A 22,348-nucleotide genomic window follows, 5' to 3' on the forward strand; every position below is an offset into this window, starting at 1 on the left:
GGGCTTCAAGCCAGCGACCGTTGGGCTCAAGCCAGCAACAGCACAATCAAGCCAGCGACCCAAGGGTTTTGAACCTAGGTCCCCAAGGTCCTAGGCCCACACTCTATCCACTGTGCCACCACCTGGTCAGGCTGGACCGAGATTTTAAAATAAGTTAAAAAACACTCTGCCTAGATGACACAGACCCTGAGAAGCCAAGCAAGGGCTAGTGCCTTCCCCAGGGAGGTAAGCCAAGGCCCACTGGGCCAGGCATTTGCCAAGTCTCCCCAATAAGTAGCAGCAGGCCCAAGCAGCTGTCCCCAAAAAGAAGCCTCCAGTGCTCCAAGTGGAAAACAGGTTTATTGGGTGTCTACTCTCAGTCCCTGGCTGGGGAGGGGGGGATGCAGGCCTGGAGGCCCTGCCCCCACATCAGCATGGAGGCCTCAGGAAGATGGTGCAGGTTCCTGAAGGCCCCCCAACCACATTTTCAAGCCAGAGAATTTCCACACCCAGTGGGTCTCTCACATACCCTCCATTCAGGGCTCAGCCTAGAATAACATGTCACTGAGACTAGAGGACTCCACACTGAATGTGAGTTCTTGTTCCCATCTTATCTCCAAAGCACAGGGCCCACACATGACTCCTGAGCCCCTCCATTCACAGGGCTCGGTCTGTGTTTGTGTCCAGGGTCCCACAACCCAGCTTTGGGTGCCCTCTGGGTGTCTGAAGGTGACAGGAGTCCAAGATCCCCCAAATCGGATGATGCCACAGGGTACCCCGCAACGCAGGTCACGGATGCTTCCACCGGGTGTGCTTCTGCAGTGTGTTCTGCTCCATAAATCGTCGAGGGCAGTGCCGGCACTGAAACGGGCGCTCCCCGGAGTGAACCCGGCTGTGCTGGGCCAGCTCGCCTGCCTCACGAAATCGGCGAGGGCAGAGCGGGCAGCCATGTGGCCGACCGCCGCCAGCCTGGTGAATGGAGTGGTGTCGCGCCAAATGGCTGGCCCGTTTGAATGCCTTGCCGCAGGTGTCACATTCAAAGGGTTTCACCTCGGAGTGGGTGACGCTGTGTCGCTGCAGGTAAGACATGTACTCGAAAACCCGGGAGCACACGGGGCAGCTGTAGCACTTTTTCTGAGCCGAAGCCCCAGCAGCCCCAGACGGCCTCTGAGTCTCCTCCTTGTCCACAAGCACCGTGTAAGGGACGCCCTGGGTGTCAATGAGCAGGTAGTGGTTGGGCCGTGGAGGGGATGAGGTCTGGGGAGATCCTGTGGAGGAGGAAGGTCCGGGTTCTGGAGACCGGCTGGTCTGAGGGGGCAGGTCCTCCATGGCCTCAGTGGAGGGCAGCTGTGGGGGTTGGGGGCAGGGGGTCGGCAGCACCAGCATCCGGAGGGTGGCAGAGGCCTGGTGAGTAGGAAGGAGAGAGGGGCAGATTACACGGAGGAGGGAAGTTCGGTCCCACGACTCCATTCTCTCCTTTCTGTGGACCCTGCCCAGAACTTTCTGCATCCTCCATCTCTCCTCCAGTCCTCTGAGCCCTGGTCTCTGTGACCCTCTGTAAGACTCCTACATACAGTCTGTCTCTTTGAGAAACCCCTCCTACCCGCAGGGACAACCTGGACCTCGCTGTTTCTCTCTCTGGGCCCCCTCCCACCCCACCTCGAAGCCACACAGGGTGCCCCTCTACTCTGGTCACCCCATCCAACAGACTTCCAAGCATCTCCATCCCTTCTCTGCTGCCTCTGACCATACACCCTCCTCCACCCTGTAGCATGTCTACCCACTCTAGACACATCGAAGCCTTCTAATAGGGGCTGCCACCTTGGGGCCCCATGTCACCCCGCGCTGAGCACCTCCCTGCACACCTCTGCCCGCCCCTGGCCGGCTACCTCCAGGCTCTCCAATGCACGCCCATCCACCCCAGATATTTCTAGGTCCTAGCTCTCCCGGGGTCCTCCCGCGCCGAGTTGTACGCAGCATTTGCCGGGAGCCCGCTGAGCGCCCCGCCTCGCGCGCAGGTCTACGCTCGCCCGGCCCCGCCCAACCCCGCCCCGCGCCCGCCCGCCACCTCCCGGCCCCCGTACCCGGTGCAGCACCTCTCGGGTCCGGGCAACTCTGGAACGGCTGCGGGCTATTTCCGTGGTGGCAGGTCCTAGCAGAACAGAGACTTCTGCGGGTCCCCCAGGAGCTGGCGGCGCCGGTAAGGGGACTGTGGGCCGGGGGATGAAGAAGAGGGTTCAAACGAGGAAAAGGGGGGAGGGGGGAGGGATGCATGGGCCTTCGGGAAATGGATCCGGCCAGAAACACACACCGACATAAAGGTTCCCAGGTGCTTACAAGCCGGTCTCCACCCACGACCCCGACCCCACTCCCCAACCCCCGCGTCCGGTAGGCAAATAAGAGCCCTGAAGCGAAGTGCGGAATGTTTATTGAGTAAAAGGTGAGGAGAGCGGGTGGAAGGGGGAGGAGCTACAGAAAGGAGCTGTGCCTGTGCTCTTTTGTCAAATCTTCCACGCGCACAACCGTTCACCACTTCGGAGCAGAAAACAAGGGCTCAGAGAGCTTAAGTCACTGGCAGAGGCTTGCACAGCACCACTGGGCTAGAACCCAGTGGCAGCTGGCTCCCAGGCCCACGGAGGGACAACAATTTGATCTACATCACACAATGAGGGAGAAAGGGAGGAGATGAATGAAGGAATGACGTGTCTCCCTTTGGAGAGTGAAACTGAGGCCCAGGGTAAGGCAGCCAGCCTCAGCAAAGCCAGGGAACTGTGTGTGGTTGTGCCGCTGTTGCGGGTCAGACGCCGAGGCCCAAAGCCACGTCTGGATTTAGTGGAGGCGCACGTGCTGCGCCAGCTCCGCGGCGTCCTGGAAGCGGCGCGGGCAGAACGGGCAGTTGTGTGGCGGGCCGGCGCGGGCGCGGTGCGTGGCCCGGTGCCGCGACAGGTGGCTGGAGCGCTTGAAGGCCTTGCCGCAGGCGCTGCAGGTGAAGGGCTTGAGGTCCGAGTGAGACACGCGGTGACTCTGCAGCCGCAGGGAGCTGGCAAAGACCCGGGCGCACTCCGGACAGCTGTAGCCCTTGCGAGGGCCGGGCTCTCCGGGAGGGGCCTCGCGCTGTGGGGGGCCGCCAGGCTCCTCTTCCAGCTGCACCGTATACGTGTAGGGGACCCCGTTGGCGTCGATAAGCAGATGGCGACCCAGCCGCGGGGGTCGGGGCCCAGCCACCGAGGAAGGAGTCGAGGAAGGGCCTTCCGTCTTAGGGAAAGGGGGCGTCTTCGGAGGCGGTGGGTCCATGGCCTCCGGAGAGGAGGACCGAGGGTGGGGTGGCCGCGGGGGCAGCAGCAGCATCTGGAGCAGGCAACTGGGAGCGGCAGGGGAAGGAGGAAGGGAGAGAAGTGAACATCGCCACTTCTTGGGGAAAGTGCGCCCCTTCCTAACGGCTACTCCTCTCTGCACCATTGACCTACCTCCCCGCACAAAACAAATGCTGACTCCAGGCCAGATCGCTCAGGTGCCAAGCTACTGCCGGGCGCCTCCAACTGGGAGCATACCTAGGTCCCAACCTGCCTTTCTCCCTGGGTCCTCCTCTCAGTCCCGACTCCCCCTAACAGAGCATCTTCCCGCCACTTCCCTACCAACGTCCATCCATGTCTGTTTCCCCTCTTTACATCCTGATGGTGTCTTTTATCTCAGGCCTCAGGCCCTTCGGAATGTTTGTCAAGGGTCGCTTACTTCCTCTTCTTCCCAAACCCCAGGTCAGGTTGCGTCCGCCCCCCACGTCCTCCCCCCCCCCCCCCCCCAGGACCACACAGCAGGCCCTTCTCAGCCCTCCCGGGCCTGTCTAAATCTTCATCCCCCACCAGGTGCGCTGCAAATCCTCCCCCATCTCCACGGATGTCCGTGTCCTCTCCACTTCCTTTTCCAGCTCCATCCCCAAGAGCCCCACTAACCCAATTCCCCACTTTTCACCCCGGTCCCGCTCTCCTGTGCCAATCCTTCGGACGGAACGGTCTCCACATCCTCTTCCCAATTCCTACGCGATCATCTGCGCTTCACGTCTGCGTCCTCAGGACCCGCGGCTGGCTGCTTTCTAAATACCCCGCAGGGTTCCCCACCACCACCACCACGGTCCCTAACATAGGCCACTGCCATCTCCCATTTTCCCTCTCTCCCTCCCGGCCACATGCACTGGGGGCCCCCGGGGGCCCTGTCCCAAACTGCCCCTCCCACCCAAGCCCCCTCGCCTTCCCTTCTGTGTGCAGCTAGCACCTTGATTTCTTCTCCCATCGCCCCCGCTATACCCAGCCGAGGCCCTGCACCCCCTTCTCTGTTGCACCCTGTCGCCCCCCCCCCTTTCTGCTGAGGTCTCCGGACACCGTCTTCGCCCCTCCCCCGCCCTGCCCGGCCTCGCTCCGTCCCGGGGACCAGGCTCCTCCCTCCGTCCAGCACCCCCCCCCCCCCCTGTACGCAATACGGCGGCCTCACGGGGTTCGGAGGAGCGGGCCGAGGTCCCGAGCGGCCCCCGGCTTCCCCTCGCAAGTGCCGGCGGCACCGAGATTTCCGGGAGGTCCGGGGCCGGCAGAGCCGGGGACGCGGGCGCGGGGCCGCCGGGGGGCGCGAAGGGGCGGCAGCGTCCCTGGGAAAAGGCGCCGGCCGGAAACGGGAGCGCTGCCACGAATGTTCCGTCGTCCTCTGAACGAGCAGCTCTCATTGCCGCCTTTATTGAGCACCCTCGGTTGGGGGGGGGGGGTCAGGTGTGAGAGCGCAGGTACCAGAGAAGCCTGCCTCCCCCCTGCTACCCTCCCACCCCCGACAGAATCAGTTCGGTGGCTGTGACAGGTCGATTTCATAAGCTGGGTCTAGGCGTGCCCAAGGGTGTTCTGTTCCCACTGGGTGGTCCTGCCTGTGCCCCCTGCCCAACAGGTGCCCACGCGAGAGGGACCTGTTCGTCCATGGGGCACACGGAGAGACCGAGGTCCAGAGGCTGGCCTTTGATCCTGATGTGTCACACAACCATGATTCTCCCGCCCCAGCCTGTGGGGAAACTGAGGCCCAGAGATTTGGCATCGCTGGCTGGAGTTGGGGGATGCGTGGCACTTCCCACTGGGCAGGGAAGTTTGAGGCTCAAGGAGCAGCAGCTGCCCCTCTCTAGATGGCACCCGGCACAAAGTACCTTGAGCAGAGGGGGAAACTGAGGCAGAGAAGAGGCGTGCGGAGGTCGCGCGTGCGAGCGCGGTGGCGTGGCAGGTGCACATGGAGAACACGCGGAGTGCCTGCAGTTTGTCCTCCAGCTGCACTTCTTATGCGCACGAAGATGGTGGTGCAGCCTGCAGGGTCCACACTATCTTGGGGCAGGGCAGGAGGGGTGGTTGGCAGGTGGGATCGCAGAGGGAAGAGTCCTTATGGTCCGCGGTCCAGTTCTGGGACATGCTAAGGTGCCCGAGTTACATCCCGGAGAGCCATGGATAGAACTTTCTGCCATGATGGAAGTGGTCTGTGATCTGTGCATGGCCCAGTGGAACAGCCACTAGCCATGGGGCACTATTGAGCACTTGATAATGTGGCTGAGGACCACAATTTTAAATGTTCTTTATCTTTTTTAATATATCGATTGATTTTAGAAAGGTCAAGAGGGAGAGAAACAAAGAGAAGGAAGCATTCATTTGTTGTTCTACTTGGTGGTGCATTCACTGGTCGCTTCCTGGATGGACGTGCCCTGCCTGGGGATTGAACCCAAAACCTTGGTGTTTCGTGAGGAGGCTCTAACAGACTGAGCTAACTGGCCAGAGCCAAATGTTACTTATTATAATTTAAGGCTTATAAGAAGTACAGTGGTAGTGTCGGCTCAGCATGTTGGGTCTCCTAGGTTCAATTCCCAGCCAGGACACACAGGGAAAGTGGTCATCTGCTTCTGCACCTTCCCCTTCTTGCTTCTCTCTTCCTCTCCTGCAGCCATGGCTCGATTAGAGTGAGTTGGCTCTCCCCCCCCCCCCACGCTAAGGTAACTCTGTGGCCTCCCCTCAGGTGCTAAGAAGAGCTTGGTTGCTGAGCAACAGAGCAGTGCCCCAGATGGGCAGAGCATCACCCCCTACTGGGCTTGCCAGGTGGATTCCAGTTGGAGTGCATGCTGGAGTTCTGTCTCTGCCTCCCCTCCTCTCACTGAAAATAAAATTTTTTTAATTAAAATAAATCTAAAAGTTACACATGGCTCATGACTGCAATCACCTCTGAGGGCCAAAGAGGGCCCTCAACAGATTCCCAAGACTTTGTAGTCACAGAGTGGAACCAATCTCATGAGTGACTTTTATACTGAGGACATTATGGAACGAAAGGATTTTGTAGTAGAGATCATGTGGTTCGTCTGAGGTCACACATCCACTGGAGGGCACCTGTTTCTGCCTGACCTGAGTCAGAACTCGTGACCACTGTCTGCAGACACCTCACATTTTTCCCCAACCCGGGGCCACCACAGCCTCACTGCAAACCTTTCTTTCTTTCTTTCCTCCTTTTTCCTTCCTTCCTTCTTTCCCTCCCTCCCTCCTTCCTTCCTTCCTTTCTTTCTTTCTATTTTTCTGAAGTGAGAAGTGGGGAGGCAGAGAGACAGACTCCTGCATGCGCCCAACTGGGATCTGCCTGGTATGCCCACCAGGGGGCAATGCTCTGCCCATCTGGGGTATTGCTCTGTTGCAACCGGAACCATTCTAGCACCTGAGGTGAAGGCTATGGAACTGTCCTCAGCGCTGGGCCAACTTTGCTCCAATGGAGCCTTGACACTGCACACCATCATTTACCATGACGGCCACCCACCTGCCTCTCTGCCTCCTTCCATTCTTCTCAATAGCAATATAGCAGCAGCATTAGAAAACAAAACAACCCAAATTGTCATTTCCTGCCTTAAAACCCTCTTCTGCATTTAGAAGAAAATCTGGAAGCGCTAAGGCCCCCTGGGGACTGTGCTGTCCCCCCCAATCCTCTCGGGTCCCCAGGGCCTTCCTGTTTGCTGTTCCCCTCACAAGGATGGATCCTTTCTGGCCATGCAGATCTCAGTTGAAATGACATGTCTGTCCCCACTGACGCTCCATGGATTCGTGTTAGAGGCCAAGCAGCTGACACCTTGCTGTCACATTAGTTTATTTCCTTTGCCTCCTGTGTCACCACCTGTGCTGGTCTGGTGTATTTACTGATTTGCTGTTTTGCTGACTGCCGTTCCGGCTCTCCACGGAGGCAGGGCCCCAGCTCTGTCCTGGTCCATGTTCTACCCTCAGGCTCTGGAAAATGTTACAGTAATACAATATTATAGTAATTAAATATATAGAAATATAAAAAAATATGGAAGATACATAGAAGTAAATTAGGATGTAATATTAAAAGCAATTAAGGAAAGTAAATAAGGTTATGCTGTCTGGATAGGAATTAATCTAGTGTGTACAGATATAAGCAGGCTCTGTTTTTCGCGTGGGGCCCAGTTAGTGTGTGTGTGAAGTTATTCACAGATATAAAATGGCTTGATGTCAAAACTGTGTAGGTTAACAAGAAGCTTCCCTAGGAACACCTTAAAAGTAGCTTGATGTGACAATTCAGTAGATAAACATAAAAAGGACTCCCTGCTAGGAACTCTCCAAAAAAGTGGTTTGAGGTGATAATCCTGAAAATTGACACTTGTTAGAAGGTGGGTTGAGATGATAATCTTGTAGATTGACACCTGTTAGAAGGCACTGGCCAGAAAAGGTATTAAAGCTAAACACCCCCCCCCCCCCCCGTAGTACCCCAGGCTCCAATGTGAACATGGACTGTCTCCACACCACTCTGACCAAAGACAGCCGAGAAGAGCACGCTGATGGGGCCCCTTAAGGGGGCACACACACACACTTGCTCACTCCCCAGAGCTGGACAAGCACCAGGTTCTGTTTCCTCCATCCTGAAATGTTCTGAGTTTTATATACCCCTCCACTCCCCAAGTACCCCAGCTCTGGGCCCTTCCCCTTCTTCCTGGGCCCCAGTACCTGCCTCCTCCCTGGTCACTGGCCTTCAGTTCCCCTCCTACACTGACCCAACAGTCTTCTCATAGTTGTATCAAACGGAACTTCTGCACCATTCAAAACCTTGTCACGGACCTGGCCTGTGGTGGCACAGTGGATAAAGCCTCGACCTGGAACACTGAGGTCGCCAGTTTGAAACCCTAGGCTTGCCTGGTCAAGGCATATGTGGTAGTTGATGGTTCCTGCTCCTCCCTCCTCTCTAAAATGAATAAATAAAATCTTTAAAAAAAAAAACAAAAAACACCACAAAAGCCCTGGCCGGTTTACTCAGTTGTAGAGCGTCGGGCAGGAGTGTGGAAGTCCCAGGTTTGATTCCTGGCCAAGGCACACAGGAGAAGCGCCCATCTGCTTCTCTATCCTTCCCTCTCTTCTTTCTCTCTCTCTCTTCCCCTCCCGCAGCCAAGGCTCCACTGGAGCAAAGTTGGCCTGGGCGCTGAGGGCGGCTCCATGGCCTCCGCCTCAGGCACTAGAATGGCTCCGGTTGTAACAGAGCATCGCCCCCTGGTGGGCGTGCTGGGTGGATCCTGGTAGGGCACATATGGGAGTCTCTCTGCCTCCCAACTTATAACTTCAGAAAAATACAAAAAAAAACAACTTATCACAGCCCCCGGCATCCTCAAGACCAAGTCCCCAAGTTCCTTTCCCTTGGGTGAGACAACTCAGCCTCTTTTTTGACATTTCCCTCCTGTGCTCCAATCACAGTTGGCCTCTCACTGTCTGGACTAGACCTTGAACGTGTGGCTCTAGGTGCAAAGGCTGATGTGTTTTCCTCTGCCTGGGCTCTCTTCCCCCTTGCTCTGCAGGCAGGCCCCTCCTCAGCCTTCCATGAGCCTGACTCCCAAGCTGTAGGCCTGTCCTCTACACCAGACTCACCAACCCACCAGTTCCGGCAGGATCTAACACTTCCTCTGCTTTCCCCACACTCCCCACAGCTTTGCTTACAGATAGAAGAATCCCTTGGCCTGGCCTTGGAGGCACTCACCATGTGCCCCGGCCACCTAGGACTCCCTTCCCAGCCTCCTCCACTATCAAACAAACACCCTGGCCCTCAGCAGAGTCATTGCAGACACCTCTGAGACTGCCTGGTTACTCACGTCCTCCCAAACTTCGGTTCCAACAACATGTGCGCACCCGGCAAGGTGGGCACCGCACTGAGGCTGAGGACACACGAGGCTGAGAGAGGAGACTCAGACCTGGTGCCACTCTGCCACACCCCGCACGAGTCTATTTCAGGATCTCGAGTGGGAAATGGTACGAAATTGAATGAAAGAGACTTAAAAAATATATACAGGAAGGGTTTGGGAGGATGCCACAGCTCCTTGCCAACAGTCACTACTGTTCAAGCAGCAAAACATGGCTGTCCCCAGGAAGACATCTGTCTCTATTCTTGGGTAAGGTGGGCCATTAGCAATTCAATTAAGTTTCCAAGGCAACTCAAAGACATCCCCCACCATACTAGTCAATCTAACTTTAAACAAAGAAGTAACTAGCTTCCAATCCTTCTGGGGAACATGGGCAGGCAGAAAGAGCAGAGAAGCACAGCCCTTTGTTAGCTTAATTAGGCAGGTGAGATGGGGGTTGGGCCCAACATCTCTGTCCCCTAGATATCCAAACTGCAAAATACCCTGTTTACTTTTCGGTCCCCCACATCGCCCCATATTCCAACACCCTACCTTCCCTCGGGCTGCCCCCACCCTCGCAGCCTGCAGTCTGAGCCCTGCCCCCTTCACTCTGGAACCCTTCCTGGACTACCCCCCTCCTTTACATCCTGTGGGAGACTGCAAGCTGACAGGGTCCTTGCAGTTTAGATGTATGGGGGACAGAGTGTGGGGGACTGGCAGTGAGCTGACAGGGTCCTTGCTGCCCACCCCCCACCTCACTTACTTAAGTTGCTAAAGGCAGTTGACACGCCCTTCCTCTCACCCTTTGTTCTGATGTTGGTTGATTTCAGTTATGCATGGTGGGGGGATTCCTGTTTAAGCCTTAAGAGAATTATTGTTTGTGCCTCAGATGTGTGACTTTGTATCGGAGACTTCTTTATTTTGCATAGGGCTCTGCACTATATAATAAAGCAGACCAGGGATTTTGCTTCGCTCTGGCTTGCTATCAGCTTGCAGAGACCTCTCAATCCCATCCTTTTTGTCTCTGAGTTTATTTCCTCATTCTGCACCGTTCTCATTCAGGACCTGGACAATCACTAGCCATGCTGGTCCACGGCAACATCTGCATTATCTCCTGTTCCCATCTGACAATCCCTTTGCCTCTGGGTCAGTTCAGCTCCAAGTTGCCAGGCTTCCTGCCCTGCTCTCTCTCTCTCTCTCTCTCTGTAAACCAGCCCCCAGGTCTCCTCAACTCTCCCTCACAGGGCTTCTCAGTCTGCAAGCCCACTTGTCCCTACAGTCACTACGACACACACCCCAAGTCCCTTACATTACTCCAAGTCCTCACTGCTCTGTTGGGCAGAACTTTTAAAACTGCGACTCTTATACCAACCCACACCCTTGAGCGCTGGTCCCACCTCCAGACCTAGGTGCAGCCAACTTTCAGGTCCGGAAATGGCTGCAGGAATGAGGTCCCAAATGGCTCTGAACTCCTGAGCAGAGGACAATGCCCCTCAGAAGTACTCTGGCCAATAACTCACACTCAAAAAAAATTGAGGGTCCTACTGAAGTATGGAAAAGAAAGGCTCTTAACATGAATAATTTTTTGGCAAAACTTACTTTCTCTAAAACAAAGAGACTTTTAGCAGAACTTACTTTTTCTGAAAAGACTCCCTATTCCTGGCCTTGAGGCTGGTTTCCAGACTGTGGCCTTGGGCTAGCTTTGCAAAGTTGCAGGTGTTCTCAGAATGTTTCTCCCTGAATTAACCCTATAGAATCTATAGATAAACATTGTAAGAAAGCTTGTTTCGCCTGATTGGGGGGGGGGGGTGGCGTAGTGGATAGTGTCAGACTGGGATGCAGAGGACCCAGGTTCGAGACCCCAAGGCCGCCAGCTTGAGTGCAGGCTCATCTGGTTTGAGCAAGGCTCACCAGCTTGAGCCCAAGGTTGCTGGCTCCAGCAAAAGGGTCACTCAGTCTGCTGTAGCCCCCACCCCCTCAAGGCACATATGAAAAAGCAATCAACAAACAACTAAGGTGCCGCAAGGAAGAATTGATGCTTCTCATCTCTCTCCCTTCCTGTCTGTCCCCCTCTCTGATTCTGTCACAAAATAAATAAATAAATAAAACTAAAATGCTTAAAAAAAGAAAGTTTGTTTTACTACTTTGTTTTACTGCTATACTTCCTCTCCTCCCCATTCCTCAGTCAGTATGTAATTTTCCCTTTAAAAGCCGGCCCAAACTGTGTTCCCCACCGCATTGATTTGAATGACTTAGGTCTCCATGAGGTCCATGCAGCCAGCTAATTAAAAGACTCCTTAATTTCTTAATTTGGCTAATTGATTGATTGTTTAGCAAGATGTCTTTTATCTCACTGTTCCGATTTAACACTATGTCCTTTGGGTTCTAGCCCTACCTACCCCCAGCAATTGAAAAAGAATTTAAACTAACAGCCCTGGCAGGATAGCTCAGCCAGTTAGAACATCATCCCAATACAATGAGGTTGCAGGTTCAATCCCCAGAAAGGGCACATGGAAAAATCAACCAATGAGTGCATAACTAAGTAGACTAACAAACCGATGTTTCTGTCTCTAAAGTCAATAAATTAAAATTTTAAAGAGTCAAAACAGCCTGACCAGGCAGTGGCGCAGTTGACAGAGCATCGGACTGGGATGCCAAGGACCCGAGGTCTCCAGCCTGAGCGCGGGCTCATCTGGTTTGAGCAAGGCTCACCAGATTGGATCCAAGGTCACTGGCTTGAGCAAGGGGATACTCAGTCTGCTGTAGCCCCACAGTCAAGGCACATATGAGAAAGCAATCAATAAACAACTAAGGTGTTTTTTTAATTTATTTTTTTATTTTTTTACAGAGACAGAGTCAGAGTGAGGGACAGACAGACAGGAACGGAGAGAGATGAGAAGCATCAATCATTAGTTTTTCGTTGCGTATTGTGACACCTTAGTTGTTCATTGATTGCTTTCTCATATGTGCCTTGACCACGGGCCTTCAGCAGACCAAGTAACCCCTTGCTTGAGCCAGCGACCTCGGGTCCAAGCAACCTTGGGTCCAAGCTGGTGAGCTTTTTTTTTCTCAAACCAGATGAGCCCGCGCTCAAGCTGGCGACCTCGGGTCTCGAACCTGGGTCGTCAGCATCCCAGTCTGACACTCTATCCACCACGCCACCGCCTGGTCAGACATCACAACTAAGGTGTTGCAAAACTAGTGATTGATGCTTCTCATCTCTCTCCGTTCCTGTCTGTCTGACCCTATCTATCCCTCTCTCTGACTCTGTCTCTGTAAAAAAAAAATATTTTTAAAAAAGAGTCAAAACAAACATTTATTTGTGCCCATCTCAGCAGGCACCATGAGTTGCTATAAATAATGGAGCCTGACCTGTGGTGGCGCAGTGGATAAGGCATCAACCTGAAACACTGAGGTCGCCAGTTCAAAGCCCCAGGCTTGCCTGGTTAAGGCACATACTAGAAGCAACCACAAGTTGATGCTTCCCACTCTTCCACCCACCTACCCCCCTTTCTCTCTCTCCTCTCTCTAAAATCAATAAAATCTTTAAAAAGAGAGAGAAAGAGAAAAAAGAAAGAAAAAAGGAAAGGAAAGGAAAGGGAAAGGGGAAGGGAAAGGGGAAAGGGGAAAGGGGAAAGGAGAAGAGGAAGGGAAAGGGAAGCAAGCCAGAATGTCAGGATTTGTGCCTCACATAGAATACCAATTTTTTTCCACTCTACCCCAGCTGACAGGTTGGGAAACTGCGTGCCACCATGGGGCAGTGACTGACCCCAGGCTATATAAAACAGGGGCTGTAGCAGTCAAAGGGGCCTTTCCTTCCACTCACCCTGGCTGGGGACCACAAGACATCCCCATTAGGTCGCCAAAGCAGGGATACACAAGGTCTTGTGAGGTTTATAAGAAATTTATTTACTCACCTGTGAACAGATGGGCTGAAACCAAAATGGCGTCAGCCCCAAGTGTTTGGGAATTCAAGCTTTTATGAGGTTAGTCAGAAAGGCTAGCTAGGAGGTTAGTTTGGGCGGGGAATTTGCGGGGGCAGAGTGAGGGGATTTGTTCCAGCGGGAGGTTGGATGAGGGGGAGGAGGGCTATCAGTCAGGTTTGCTAGGGTGGAGAGGTTACAGGGACTTCCCTGGCGCCAGGTCACTTAAAAGTTGAAGCTGGGTGCCTGACCAGGTGGTGGCGCAGTAGAGCATCGGACTGGGATGCAGAGGACCTAGGTTCGAGACCCCGAGGTCGCCAGCTTGAGCGTGGGCTTGTCTGGTTTGAGCAAAATCCCACCAGGTTGCTGGCTCCAGCAAAGGGTCACTCAGTCTGCTGTAGCACCCCCCCTCAAGGCACATACAAAAAAGCAATCAACGAACTAAGGTGCCCCAACGAAGAATTGTGAACCCAAGGTCGCTGGCTCCAGCAAGGGGTTACTCGGTCTGCTGAAGGCCCTAGGTCAAGGCACATATGAGAAAGCAATCAATGAACAACGAAGGTTTTGCAATGCACAATGAAAAACTAATGTTTGATGCTTCTCATCTCTCTCCGTTCCTGTCTGTCTGTCCCTGTCTATCCCTCTCTCTGACTCACTCTCTGTCTCTGTAAAAAATAAATAAATTGGCCCTGGCTGGTTGGCTCAGCGGTAGAGCGTCGGCCTAGCGTGCGGAGGACCCGGGTTCGATTCCCAGCCGGGGCACATAGGAGAAGCGCCCATTTGCTTCTCCACCCCTCCGCCGCGCTTTCCTCTCTGTCTCTCTCTTCCCCTCCCGCAGCCAAGGCTCCATTGGAGCAAAGATGGCCCGGGCGCTGGGGATGGCTCTGTGGCCTCTGCCTCAGGCGCTAGAGTGGCTCTGGTCGCAGCATGGCGACGCCCAGGATGGGCAGAGCATCGCCCCTGGTGGGCGTGCCGGGTGGATCCCGGTCGGGCGCATGCGGGAGTCTGTCTGACTGTCTCTCCCTGTTTCCAGCTTCAGAAAAATGCAAAAAAATTAATTAATTAATTAATTAATTAATTTAAAAAAAAAAAGTTGAAGCTGGCCGTGGGGACCGGGGTCCGGTGCTGAGAGCCCCTCATCCTGGGAAACGGGGCACAGCCAGAAAGGGGCCACCCCCTTGCCTGTCACACAACGCCTGCTCGTGGATGTAAAGCCAGTAGCCATGGCCACCATCACAGCTGCCTGGCCCATGCAGGTTTGCATTGGATTCGGACAGTTGGTAAAGAAACAACGGAGCCAAAAACTGATGGGCCATCATCTTCAATCCTAGCTTGTACCCGGCGGGCAAGTAAAAACACACACTGGGCTCCAAAACCCACTCACATTCAGTGCTCACAAAGCTACTGACTTATCCGAGTTTCCTAGAATCAAAGGTTTCTAGCTCACCAGCCTTATTCACCTCTGTTCCCCATCTCCTTCCTTCTCCCTGCACAAACTCTGCACAAACTGGCTTCTCACTCAACACTCCGCCATCTTGGCTGCTTCTCCTGGCCTCCTCCACGTGGCCTTTCTCTGCTCTCTCCTCTAATGATAATCTCAGGAACCAAGAGCAAGCTCCCATTCTGCCCCCCTTTATAGTGTAGATTCATAACCTTTAATCCAATATACAAAATAGGGAAGTCTCTAATACAAAGTCACTTTTCTGAGGCATGATGGGATTGCACCACCCCACATCAAAAAGGGTGGGAAAGGCTTAATCCTAAAACCAAGCCCCAGGCTACAAGGATCCTGCCTGCCCAGAGCCCGCCCCCAACACATTAATATCACCTGGGCAATGGTTTCCACCTGGGCAGCGCCATCTTTAACAAAGTGAGCATAATATATTTTATCTGCCCAACAGTGGGGAACCTGGTGCTAAACCATTAGTAGACGACCTGCTTCTGGGTCCGGGTTTCATACGTAGCAGAGCAGCTCCCTCACTGCGATCTATTGAAAGCCCTCGACACACACAAAAAAGTAAAAGTTGCAGCTGGCTTATTGAGTTTTGGTAAGGGGCCCTGGACCCTTCCTGGGCATAAGGAACCTGGGGACAAAGAGAGGCTGTTCCCTTGCCTCAGGTCACACAAGCAAGTAAGAAAAGAGGCCCCAACCTCTACTCTGCAAGAAACTGTCATCAAATATGTTACTTTAATCCACGGGTTACATAGAAACACCAAAGCAGGATACCGAAGAAATTTTAGGAGATTTATTAATAAGCCGGTTACATATAACTTACACAGGGTATAGCTAACCCAAATCATGCAGCCTCAAATGTAGTTCTGAGGCTAGTTATATAGACATGATCACATATAGGTTGGGGGTGCACGATAGAAAAGTTATTTACTGATAAGCTTGCAACATTTATCTATAGGATCTATTAAAAGGAAAAACATTCCTACATATCAAAACTTACAAGATAGCCTGACCAGGTGGTGGCGCAGTGGATAGAGCGTCGGACTGGGATGCGGAAGGACCCAGGTTCGAGACCCCGAGGTGGCCAGCTTGAGCGCGGGCTCATATGGCTTGAGCAAAGAGCTCACCAGCTTGGACCCAAGGTCGCTGGCTCCAGCAGGGGGTTACTCGGTCTGCTGAAGGCCCGCGGTCAAGGCACATGTGAGAAAGCAATCAATGAACAACTAAGAAGTCGCAACGCGCAACGAGAAACTGATGATTGATGCTTCTCATCTCTCTCCGTTCCTGTCTGTCTGTCCCTGTCTATCTCTGCCTCTGTAAAAATAAATAAATAAATAAATTAAAAAAAAAACTTACAAGATAGCCTGACCTGTGGTGGCGCAGTGGATAAAAGCGTCGACCTGGAATACTGAGGTCACCGGTTCAAAACCCTGGGCTTGCCCGGTCAAGGCACATATGGGAGTTGAAGCTTCCTGCTCCTCCCCTCTTCTCTCTCTCTCTCTCTCTCTCTCCCCCCCCTCTAAAATGAATAAATAAAAATAATAAAAAAACAAAACAAAAAAAAGCTTTATTTTAACAAAAAAAACCCCAAAACTTACAAGATAACGCAATAGTGATAAATATCGTTTTACATACCAGCACAGCAATAAATGTCGTTTTACATATCAACACAGTAGGGATAAATATTGTTTTACATATTAAAGACATTCCCGCCCTGGCCGGTTGGCGGAGCGTCGGCCTGGCGTGCAGGAGTCCCGGTTCGATTCCCGGGGAGGGCACAAAGGAGAAGCACCCGTCTGCTTCTCCACCCCTCCCCCTCTCCTTCCTCTCTGTCTCTCTCTTCCCCTTCCGCAGCCAAGGCTCCACTGGAGCAAAGTTGGCCCAGGTCCTGAGGATGGCTCTATGGCCTCTGCCTCAGGTGCTAGAATGGCTCTGGTCGCAACAGAGCAACGCCCCAGATGGGCAGAGCATCGCCCCCTGGTGGGCATGCCGGGTGGATCCCGGTCGGGCGCATGCCGGAGTCTGTCTGACTGCCTCCCCGTTTCCAGCTTCAGGGAAAAAAATACAAAAAAAAAAAAAAGACATTCCCAAATCTTCTAGGGTTGTTGCCACAACAGTGAAAAGTTTTAGCTTAGGATAAGGAAATTACCTTTGCAATCATTGTAGGATATGTAAACATTGTCTCTTAAAGGAGCTTAATGAAGGAAGTGTTCATATAACTTTTGCCGGTTTAATCTTTTTTTTTTTTTTCTTTCTTCAGAAAGGAGCAGTCGGGGGCCTGACGCGTTCTTTTAAAATACTAATGTTGCCCTGGCCGGTTGGCTCAGCGGTAGAGCGTCGGCCTGGCGTGCGGGGGACCTGGGTTCGATTCCCGGCCAGGGCACATAGGAGAAGCGCCCATTTGCTTCTCCACCCCCACCCCCTCCTTCCTCTCTGTCTCTCTCTTCCCCTCCCGCAGCCAAGGTTCCATTGGAGCAAAGATGGCCCGGGCGCTGGGGATGGCTCCTTGGCCTCTGCCCCAGGCGCTAGAGTGGCTCTGGTCGCGGCAAAGCGACGCCCCGGAGGGGCAGAGCATCGCCCCCTGGTGGGCAGAGCGTCGCCCCTGGTGGGCGTGCCGGGTGGATCCCGGTCGGGCGCATGCCCCCGTTTCCAGCTTCAGAAAAATACAAAAAAAAACCACCCTAAAATACTAATGTTAACTTTTTTTTTTACAATTCTTCCGCACCTTATCACAACAGGATTCTATAGAGTCCCTGTGACCTCTCCACCGCCCAGGAAATTCCTTGCAGCCTAGTGGTCCCGCCAGGTGCCAGGGCGAGCTCCGGACCTGCTGCAAACTCCGGGACAGCGAGGGGAGGCGCGAGCCCGACCCAACCTGGCTGGTGTAGGAAGTGAGGACAGTCCATGGGGGCGAAGGAAGAGAAGGGAGCTAATTCAGGCTCCAAAAGAATCAGGGGCCAGGTCAATGCTGGGACCCTGAGCCTGGAGGAAGGACAGGCAGGAGTAAGCGAAGTTCCCCCCACCCCAAACTCACCAGCTCAGGTGATCTCTATTCTGCATCCCAAGACACGTTCGCCCAACTGGTCTCTAACCCAGCCGCCCGCACGCGCAGGGCATGGGCCTCTCTGGCCACCCCTAGTCGCTTGGGCTGCTCCGGAGCCTCTAGCCCCGCGTCTCTATGGTTCCAGTACCTCCGTTTCACCATTGCTTGGCGATTGCTGCTCATTGCCGCCCTCCCGGCGGCAGCTCGCGGTGTGCTGGCCTCTCGGGTCTCCACGAGGTGAAAACAACTCAAGGAGCGGCCCCGCGCGGCGGCGATGGGCCCGGGCAGCCCAGCGCCCGGCTCCCAATCCCGCTTCCGCCGCCATGGCGGTCTGATGGGACCTCCAGAAATCCGCCCAGGTACGGAAACAAGCACCCCGAATCGGTAGTTCCGGGAATCTGCACGCCGCACCTCTCTGCAACGGGGGGAAAAAAAAAACGAAACAAAATCAGTTAAGTCACTATGTGGCGACTGGATAGACGCAGAGGGAGGGACGACAAAAGGGATGGCTTTCTCTGAGAAGTAACTTGATCCTTCCAGGTTCCCGGAGCCAGTCTTTCGTGGATAAATAAGACTATGCCCAAGGAAAGACTTTTTTTTTTTTTTTTTTTTTTTTTTTTAACAAAGAAAATAAGGTTATCTTCAAATAGGAACCGAAACCACAAGGGGCTAGTAGTTGGAATCCATGGAAGTCCTAGAAGACCAGAGTAACAGACTTTATTGAAAGGAACCCTGCCGGGCACTTCTGGGGGAGAAGAGCGCCCGTTACAGACTAGAGGCGAGTTATATAGTGTTTGGGAGAGCCTGAGGGGATACTGAGGCAAAAGTCCTGGTATGTTCCCTTTTACAGTTTTAGAATTTCAGCTTTCTGGAATGCTCTTTCTTGGGGCAGGTTGATCAGCTTTCTGGAATTCCTCTGTCTCAGGGGTGATAGTCCAGATAAGGGTGAGGTCAGAACATCAAGAGGGCAGTTTGGAATTCACCTATCTATCAGTAGTGACTTCTTTGTGGCTACACTGCAAAAAACATGGGGCCAAAATTATGCAGTCCATGAGACAGTCGAGGAAACCCAGACCTTAAGACTTAATGCATTACACGGCAATGAAGAGTCAAGTATCGGCCCTGGCCAGCTGGCTCAGTGGTGGAGTGTCGGCCTGGCGTGCAGGAGTCCCGGGAACCCTGGCCAGGGCACAGAGGAGAGGTGCCCATCTGCTTCTCCACCCCTCCCCCTCTCCTTCCTCTCTGTCTCTCTCTTCCCCTCCCACAGCCAAGGCTCCATTGGAGCAAAGTTGGCTCGGGTGCTGAGGATGGCTCTATGGCCTCTGCCTCAGGCGCTAGAATGGCTCTGGTTGCAACAGAGCTGCGCCCCAGATGGGCGGAGCATCACCCCCTGGTGGGCATGCGGGGTGGATCCCAGTCGGGCGCATGCGGGAGTCTGTCTGACTGCCTCCCTGTTTCCAACTTCAGAAAAATACAAAAAAAAAAAAAAAAAAAGAGTCAAATATCAATTCTCATAAACTGTCCTTGGGTTATACAGCTAGCTAGTCAGGGCCAACTAGTATGATGCAAGCCCCTCCGCAGGGCTGGAGTGACGGAGAGAAATGATAACCAGATCAAGGTTGCACCTCAACCTCTGGCCTCGAGGACCAGCCAAGGATCCCCTCCCTGATGGATACAGGGGGATAGATAGACCAACTCCCAGGAAGGTGAGGTGGCAGGGATTGCTGGAGCAGCTTAAGGCCTTCCCACAGGCCACACGCTTAGGACCAGAGTGTCAGATGCAAAGCTGCATGAGGCTCTTGCAGATTTGTAAGCACAGAGGGCAGAGGCCTGGTGGGAGCTGGCCCACCTGCCTTGGCATCACCCTGACCTGCTTCTCAAGCCACAGGGTATGTGTAGAGCACCCATGGCGGCCAATATGTGAGTGATTGCTTGAACTTGGGAGTACAGGGAGGACAAAACGGGTGACCTGAGAGAAATAAACAGACAAGAAAATAGATGTCTCGCCAGACCTGCAGTGGCGCAGAGGGTAAAGCATCAACCTGGAATGCTGAGGTTGCCTGGTCAAGGCACATATGGGAGTTGATGCTTCCTGTTCCCCACCCTCCCACTCTAAAATGAATAAATAACATCTAAAAAAGAAAAAGAAAATAGATGTCTTCGCAATTCAGCAAATCAGTATGATCTGTTTGCTGACAAGGAGGAGACCATTCATTCCTATTCAACAGACAAGTTATGGAGGCCAAATAGTGGCCACCCCTGTCACAAACTCCACCTAGTGCAGAGTTAAAACCTGAGGCGCTTGCCTCTTGGGTGAGACTAAAGGGGACAAGGATACAGGTAATCCCTGGTAAGCGAAACTGTCGCACACCCTACAGTTGGAGATCCCTCAGTCTTGGGTAGAACCAGAAACTGGTGTGGTCTTGTCCATGAGAGAACCAGAGCCTAGTTCTACAACTGACAACTCCCCAACTGGATGTAGGAGACCCAGGGAAAACTACCAGATCACGTGCTATTGGCACCAGTTTTGTGTGTGTATCAGTGACAGACTCGGTCTCCCTAGCACTGAGCACTGGGACATGGTGAGCCAGCTCCACCTTCATCCCAGATCACCAGGACAGAACAGGTACAGGAAGCCCGGTGAATGAGCCAGTGCCGGCAGAGACCGATGGACCACTCGGAGGCCTTGTCACCAAACTCACAGACCGGGTGCCCGAGGTCTGCACGGGAGAGAGGGCGTGAGCCCTGAGATGGAAAGTGTTCTAGAAGACCTGCTGATATTCGGGCAGCTATGAGCCTATGGAGTCGGCTCCACTGACCTCCCGGTTGTCATCTGCACTCTCACCATGTATGTGTACATGTAGCAGGCGCTCTTGAGGTCAAGGAGCAGGTACTGGCCTTGACTTGGGGCAGGAGATGAGCCCGAAGGCCCAGGGGGAGGGGGTGGAGGGGTCACTCAGGGAAAGGGGTAGTTGCTGGAGGGGTGGGAAAATCCACAGTTCTTGAGGATGAAACCAGAGAAGCAGCTAACTTAAGGTGGGGGAGAGGTAAGCTAAGGGTTGAGGTGACCACAGGACCTGCCTGCATCTCCCAGTCTTTGCTTACCTATGTCCTCCATTCTCTACTCCTTCAACTCCCCATCTCTCCTGGCAGCCTGGGGGGTTTCCACGGCCCAAACACTAGACTTTCTAATTCACGACTCCATGCTCCCAGGATTTGCACAGGCATCTTGCATCCATCAGTCAATTACTACGAAGTGTGCTGAGGGTCTTCCTAGAGGCCCTTAGAATCCAAGTTGCTTTCCATCTTCTCTTTCGAACCCCTGGCACTCTCTCTCTTTAAAAAAAATTTTTTTTTTTTATTTTTCCGAAGTGAGAAGCAGGGAGGCAGTCAGACAGACTCCTGTATACGCCCAACCAGGAGCCACCCGGCATGCCCACTAGGGGGTGATGCTCTGCCCATCTGGGACGCCGCTCCCTTGCAACCGGAGCCATTCTAGTACCTGAGGTGGAGACCATAGAGCTATCCTCAGTGCCCAGGCCAACTTTGCTCCCATGGCGCCTTGGCTGCAGGAGAAGAGACAGATAGAAAGGAGAGGGGGAAGGGGGAAGAGCAGGTGGCGTCTTCTCCTGTGTGCCCAGGTCGGGAATCCAACCGGGGACTTCCACATGCCGGGCGGACGTTCTAGGGCTGAGCCAGCCGGCCAAGGCTTTCTCCTCTCTTCTAAGGTCTCCCCAGTGCCAGGATCTCTTTCTTTCAGGCTGATTCTGTGACTCCTATGAAAATACTTAATTGGTGTCACAGAATCAGCCTCCCAGAAATCTGTCACCTTAGAGAACTTGTATCCAACCCACTCCGTCACCTCCCATCGTCTCTCTCCAAGAGCCCTCTATGGTCCCTGGGGCTCCTCCGAGGGAACCTCCACGATCCTCCCTAGGGTTCTCCCCGCTTCCTGTTAGTCGGCTCAGGCCTTTCCCACCCCCAAAATGCCCACGGGAGTATCACTTCATGCTCCGCGCGACCCCTGCGCCGGAATAACCCTTTCGGTCCGTGCGTTATGCGAAGCAGCCGCCCGGATTCTATTTTCCGGGACGCAGGAGGCGGTGGTACCGGACCTTTTTGGGTTGTCGGACTCCGACTCACGAGAAAGTGGAAGGTGTTCACGCGAAAGCCGTTTGGCCGGAAACACATTCTCTAAGAAAGGGTTCCAAGGGCCTCTAGTTCCGCTGAACCTGAATCTCAGTCGTTCTCTGCCACAGATACTTAAGTATCTTCTATATTCCAGTTTCTGGGGCTAAAAGGGGAAGCAGACCAGACCTACCTTCCTTCCCCGTAGAGGCGAGATAATCATATTTTTATTGGATACATGCTGCATCAAGGAACTCTCCTCGACCTCGTGGGGGCGACAAAGCACAAAATATGTATGGAAATGTCTCCCGCACTGGAGCACCTCAGAGAAACAAGTAGGGGTAACACAATTAGAAATTGTGATATTCAGAGAGGGTCATGGGCACGTTCGGCATCACTAAAGAATATTGTATAGATTCATTTCTAAGAAGGTCCTTTAGTATCTCAAATACAACTGAGGCCCTAAGGCTAATGAAACTTAGACTTCTGAGGCTCCTACCTTGCACAACAAGTCCTTCTCTGGGTAATGAGTGTGGACAATTCAGAGCAGTTCAAGATTGGCAAGTGCTAAAAAAAAGAAAGAAAAAAAACTGCAATGCCCACATCAGATATGGGGCCAATAACACTTTTTGGGGCCTTTGAAAAAAAATTAATTATGAAAT

The 22,348-nt window shown here is 53.4% G+C and overlaps 2 protein-coding genes across 11 annotated transcripts; both read right to left on the minus strand.

The window, feature by feature from the left end:
• Positions 1-331: 331 nt before the first annotated feature.
• ZNF581 (zinc finger protein 581) lies at positions 332-2,222 on the minus strand. Of its 3 annotated transcripts, none has more exons than XM_066270968.1 (2): positions 2,076-2,222; positions 332-1,383 (listed from the first exon to the last, which is right to left on the minus strand). In XM_066270968.1, the coding sequence occupies exon 2, from the start codon at positions 1,363-1,365 to the stop codon at positions 769-771; it is 597 nt and encodes a 198-aa protein (XP_066127065.1). In that variant the 5' UTR covers positions 1,366-1,383; positions 2,076-2,222; the 3' UTR covers positions 332-768. The 3 variants fall into 3 exon arrangements, with proteins under 3 accessions (XP_066127065.1, XP_066127066.1, XP_066127064.1); XM_066270969.1 differs by having other exon boundaries at positions 2,064-2,222; XM_066270967.1 differs by lacking the exon at positions 2,076-2,222 and adding an exon at positions 1,869-1,993.
• A 168-nt stretch (positions 2,223-2,390) lies between these two features.
• On the minus strand, positions 2,391-21,548 carry ZNF580 (zinc finger protein 580). 8 transcript variants are annotated; one of them, XR_010730551.1, is made up of 4 exons: positions 21,061-21,548; positions 20,664-20,892; positions 17,718-17,973; positions 7,160-7,247 (listed from the first exon to the last, which is right to left on the minus strand). XR_010730551.1 is itself a non-coding variant. In XM_066270961.1 (3 exons), exons 2-3 carry the CDS (start codon positions 3,996-3,998, stop codon positions 2,809-2,811), a joined length of 582 nt encoding a protein of 193 aa, XP_066127058.1. In that variant the 5' UTR covers positions 3,999-4,012; positions 4,465-4,655; the 3' UTR covers positions 2,391-2,808. The 8 variants fall into 8 exon arrangements, 6 of the variants coding, with proteins under 6 accessions (XP_066127058.1, XP_066127061.1, XP_066127059.1 ...); XM_066270961.1 differs by lacking the exons at positions 7,160-7,247; positions 17,718-17,973; positions 20,664-20,892; positions 21,061-21,548 and adding exons at positions 2,391-3,340; positions 3,949-4,012; positions 4,465-4,655; XM_066270964.1 differs by lacking the exons at positions 7,160-7,247; positions 17,718-17,973; positions 20,664-20,892; positions 21,061-21,548 and adding exons at positions 2,391-3,340; positions 3,930-4,012; positions 4,465-4,520.
• Between the last annotated feature and the right edge of the window lie 800 nt (positions 21,549-22,348).

Source organism: Saccopteryx bilineata, chromosome 3, assembly GCF_036850765.1.
Source record: "Saccopteryx bilineata isolate mSacBil1 chromosome 3, mSacBil1_pri_phased_curated, whole genome shotgun sequence".
NCBI classification, from domain to species: Eukaryota; Metazoa; Chordata; class Mammalia; order Chiroptera; family Emballonuridae; genus Saccopteryx; species Saccopteryx bilineata.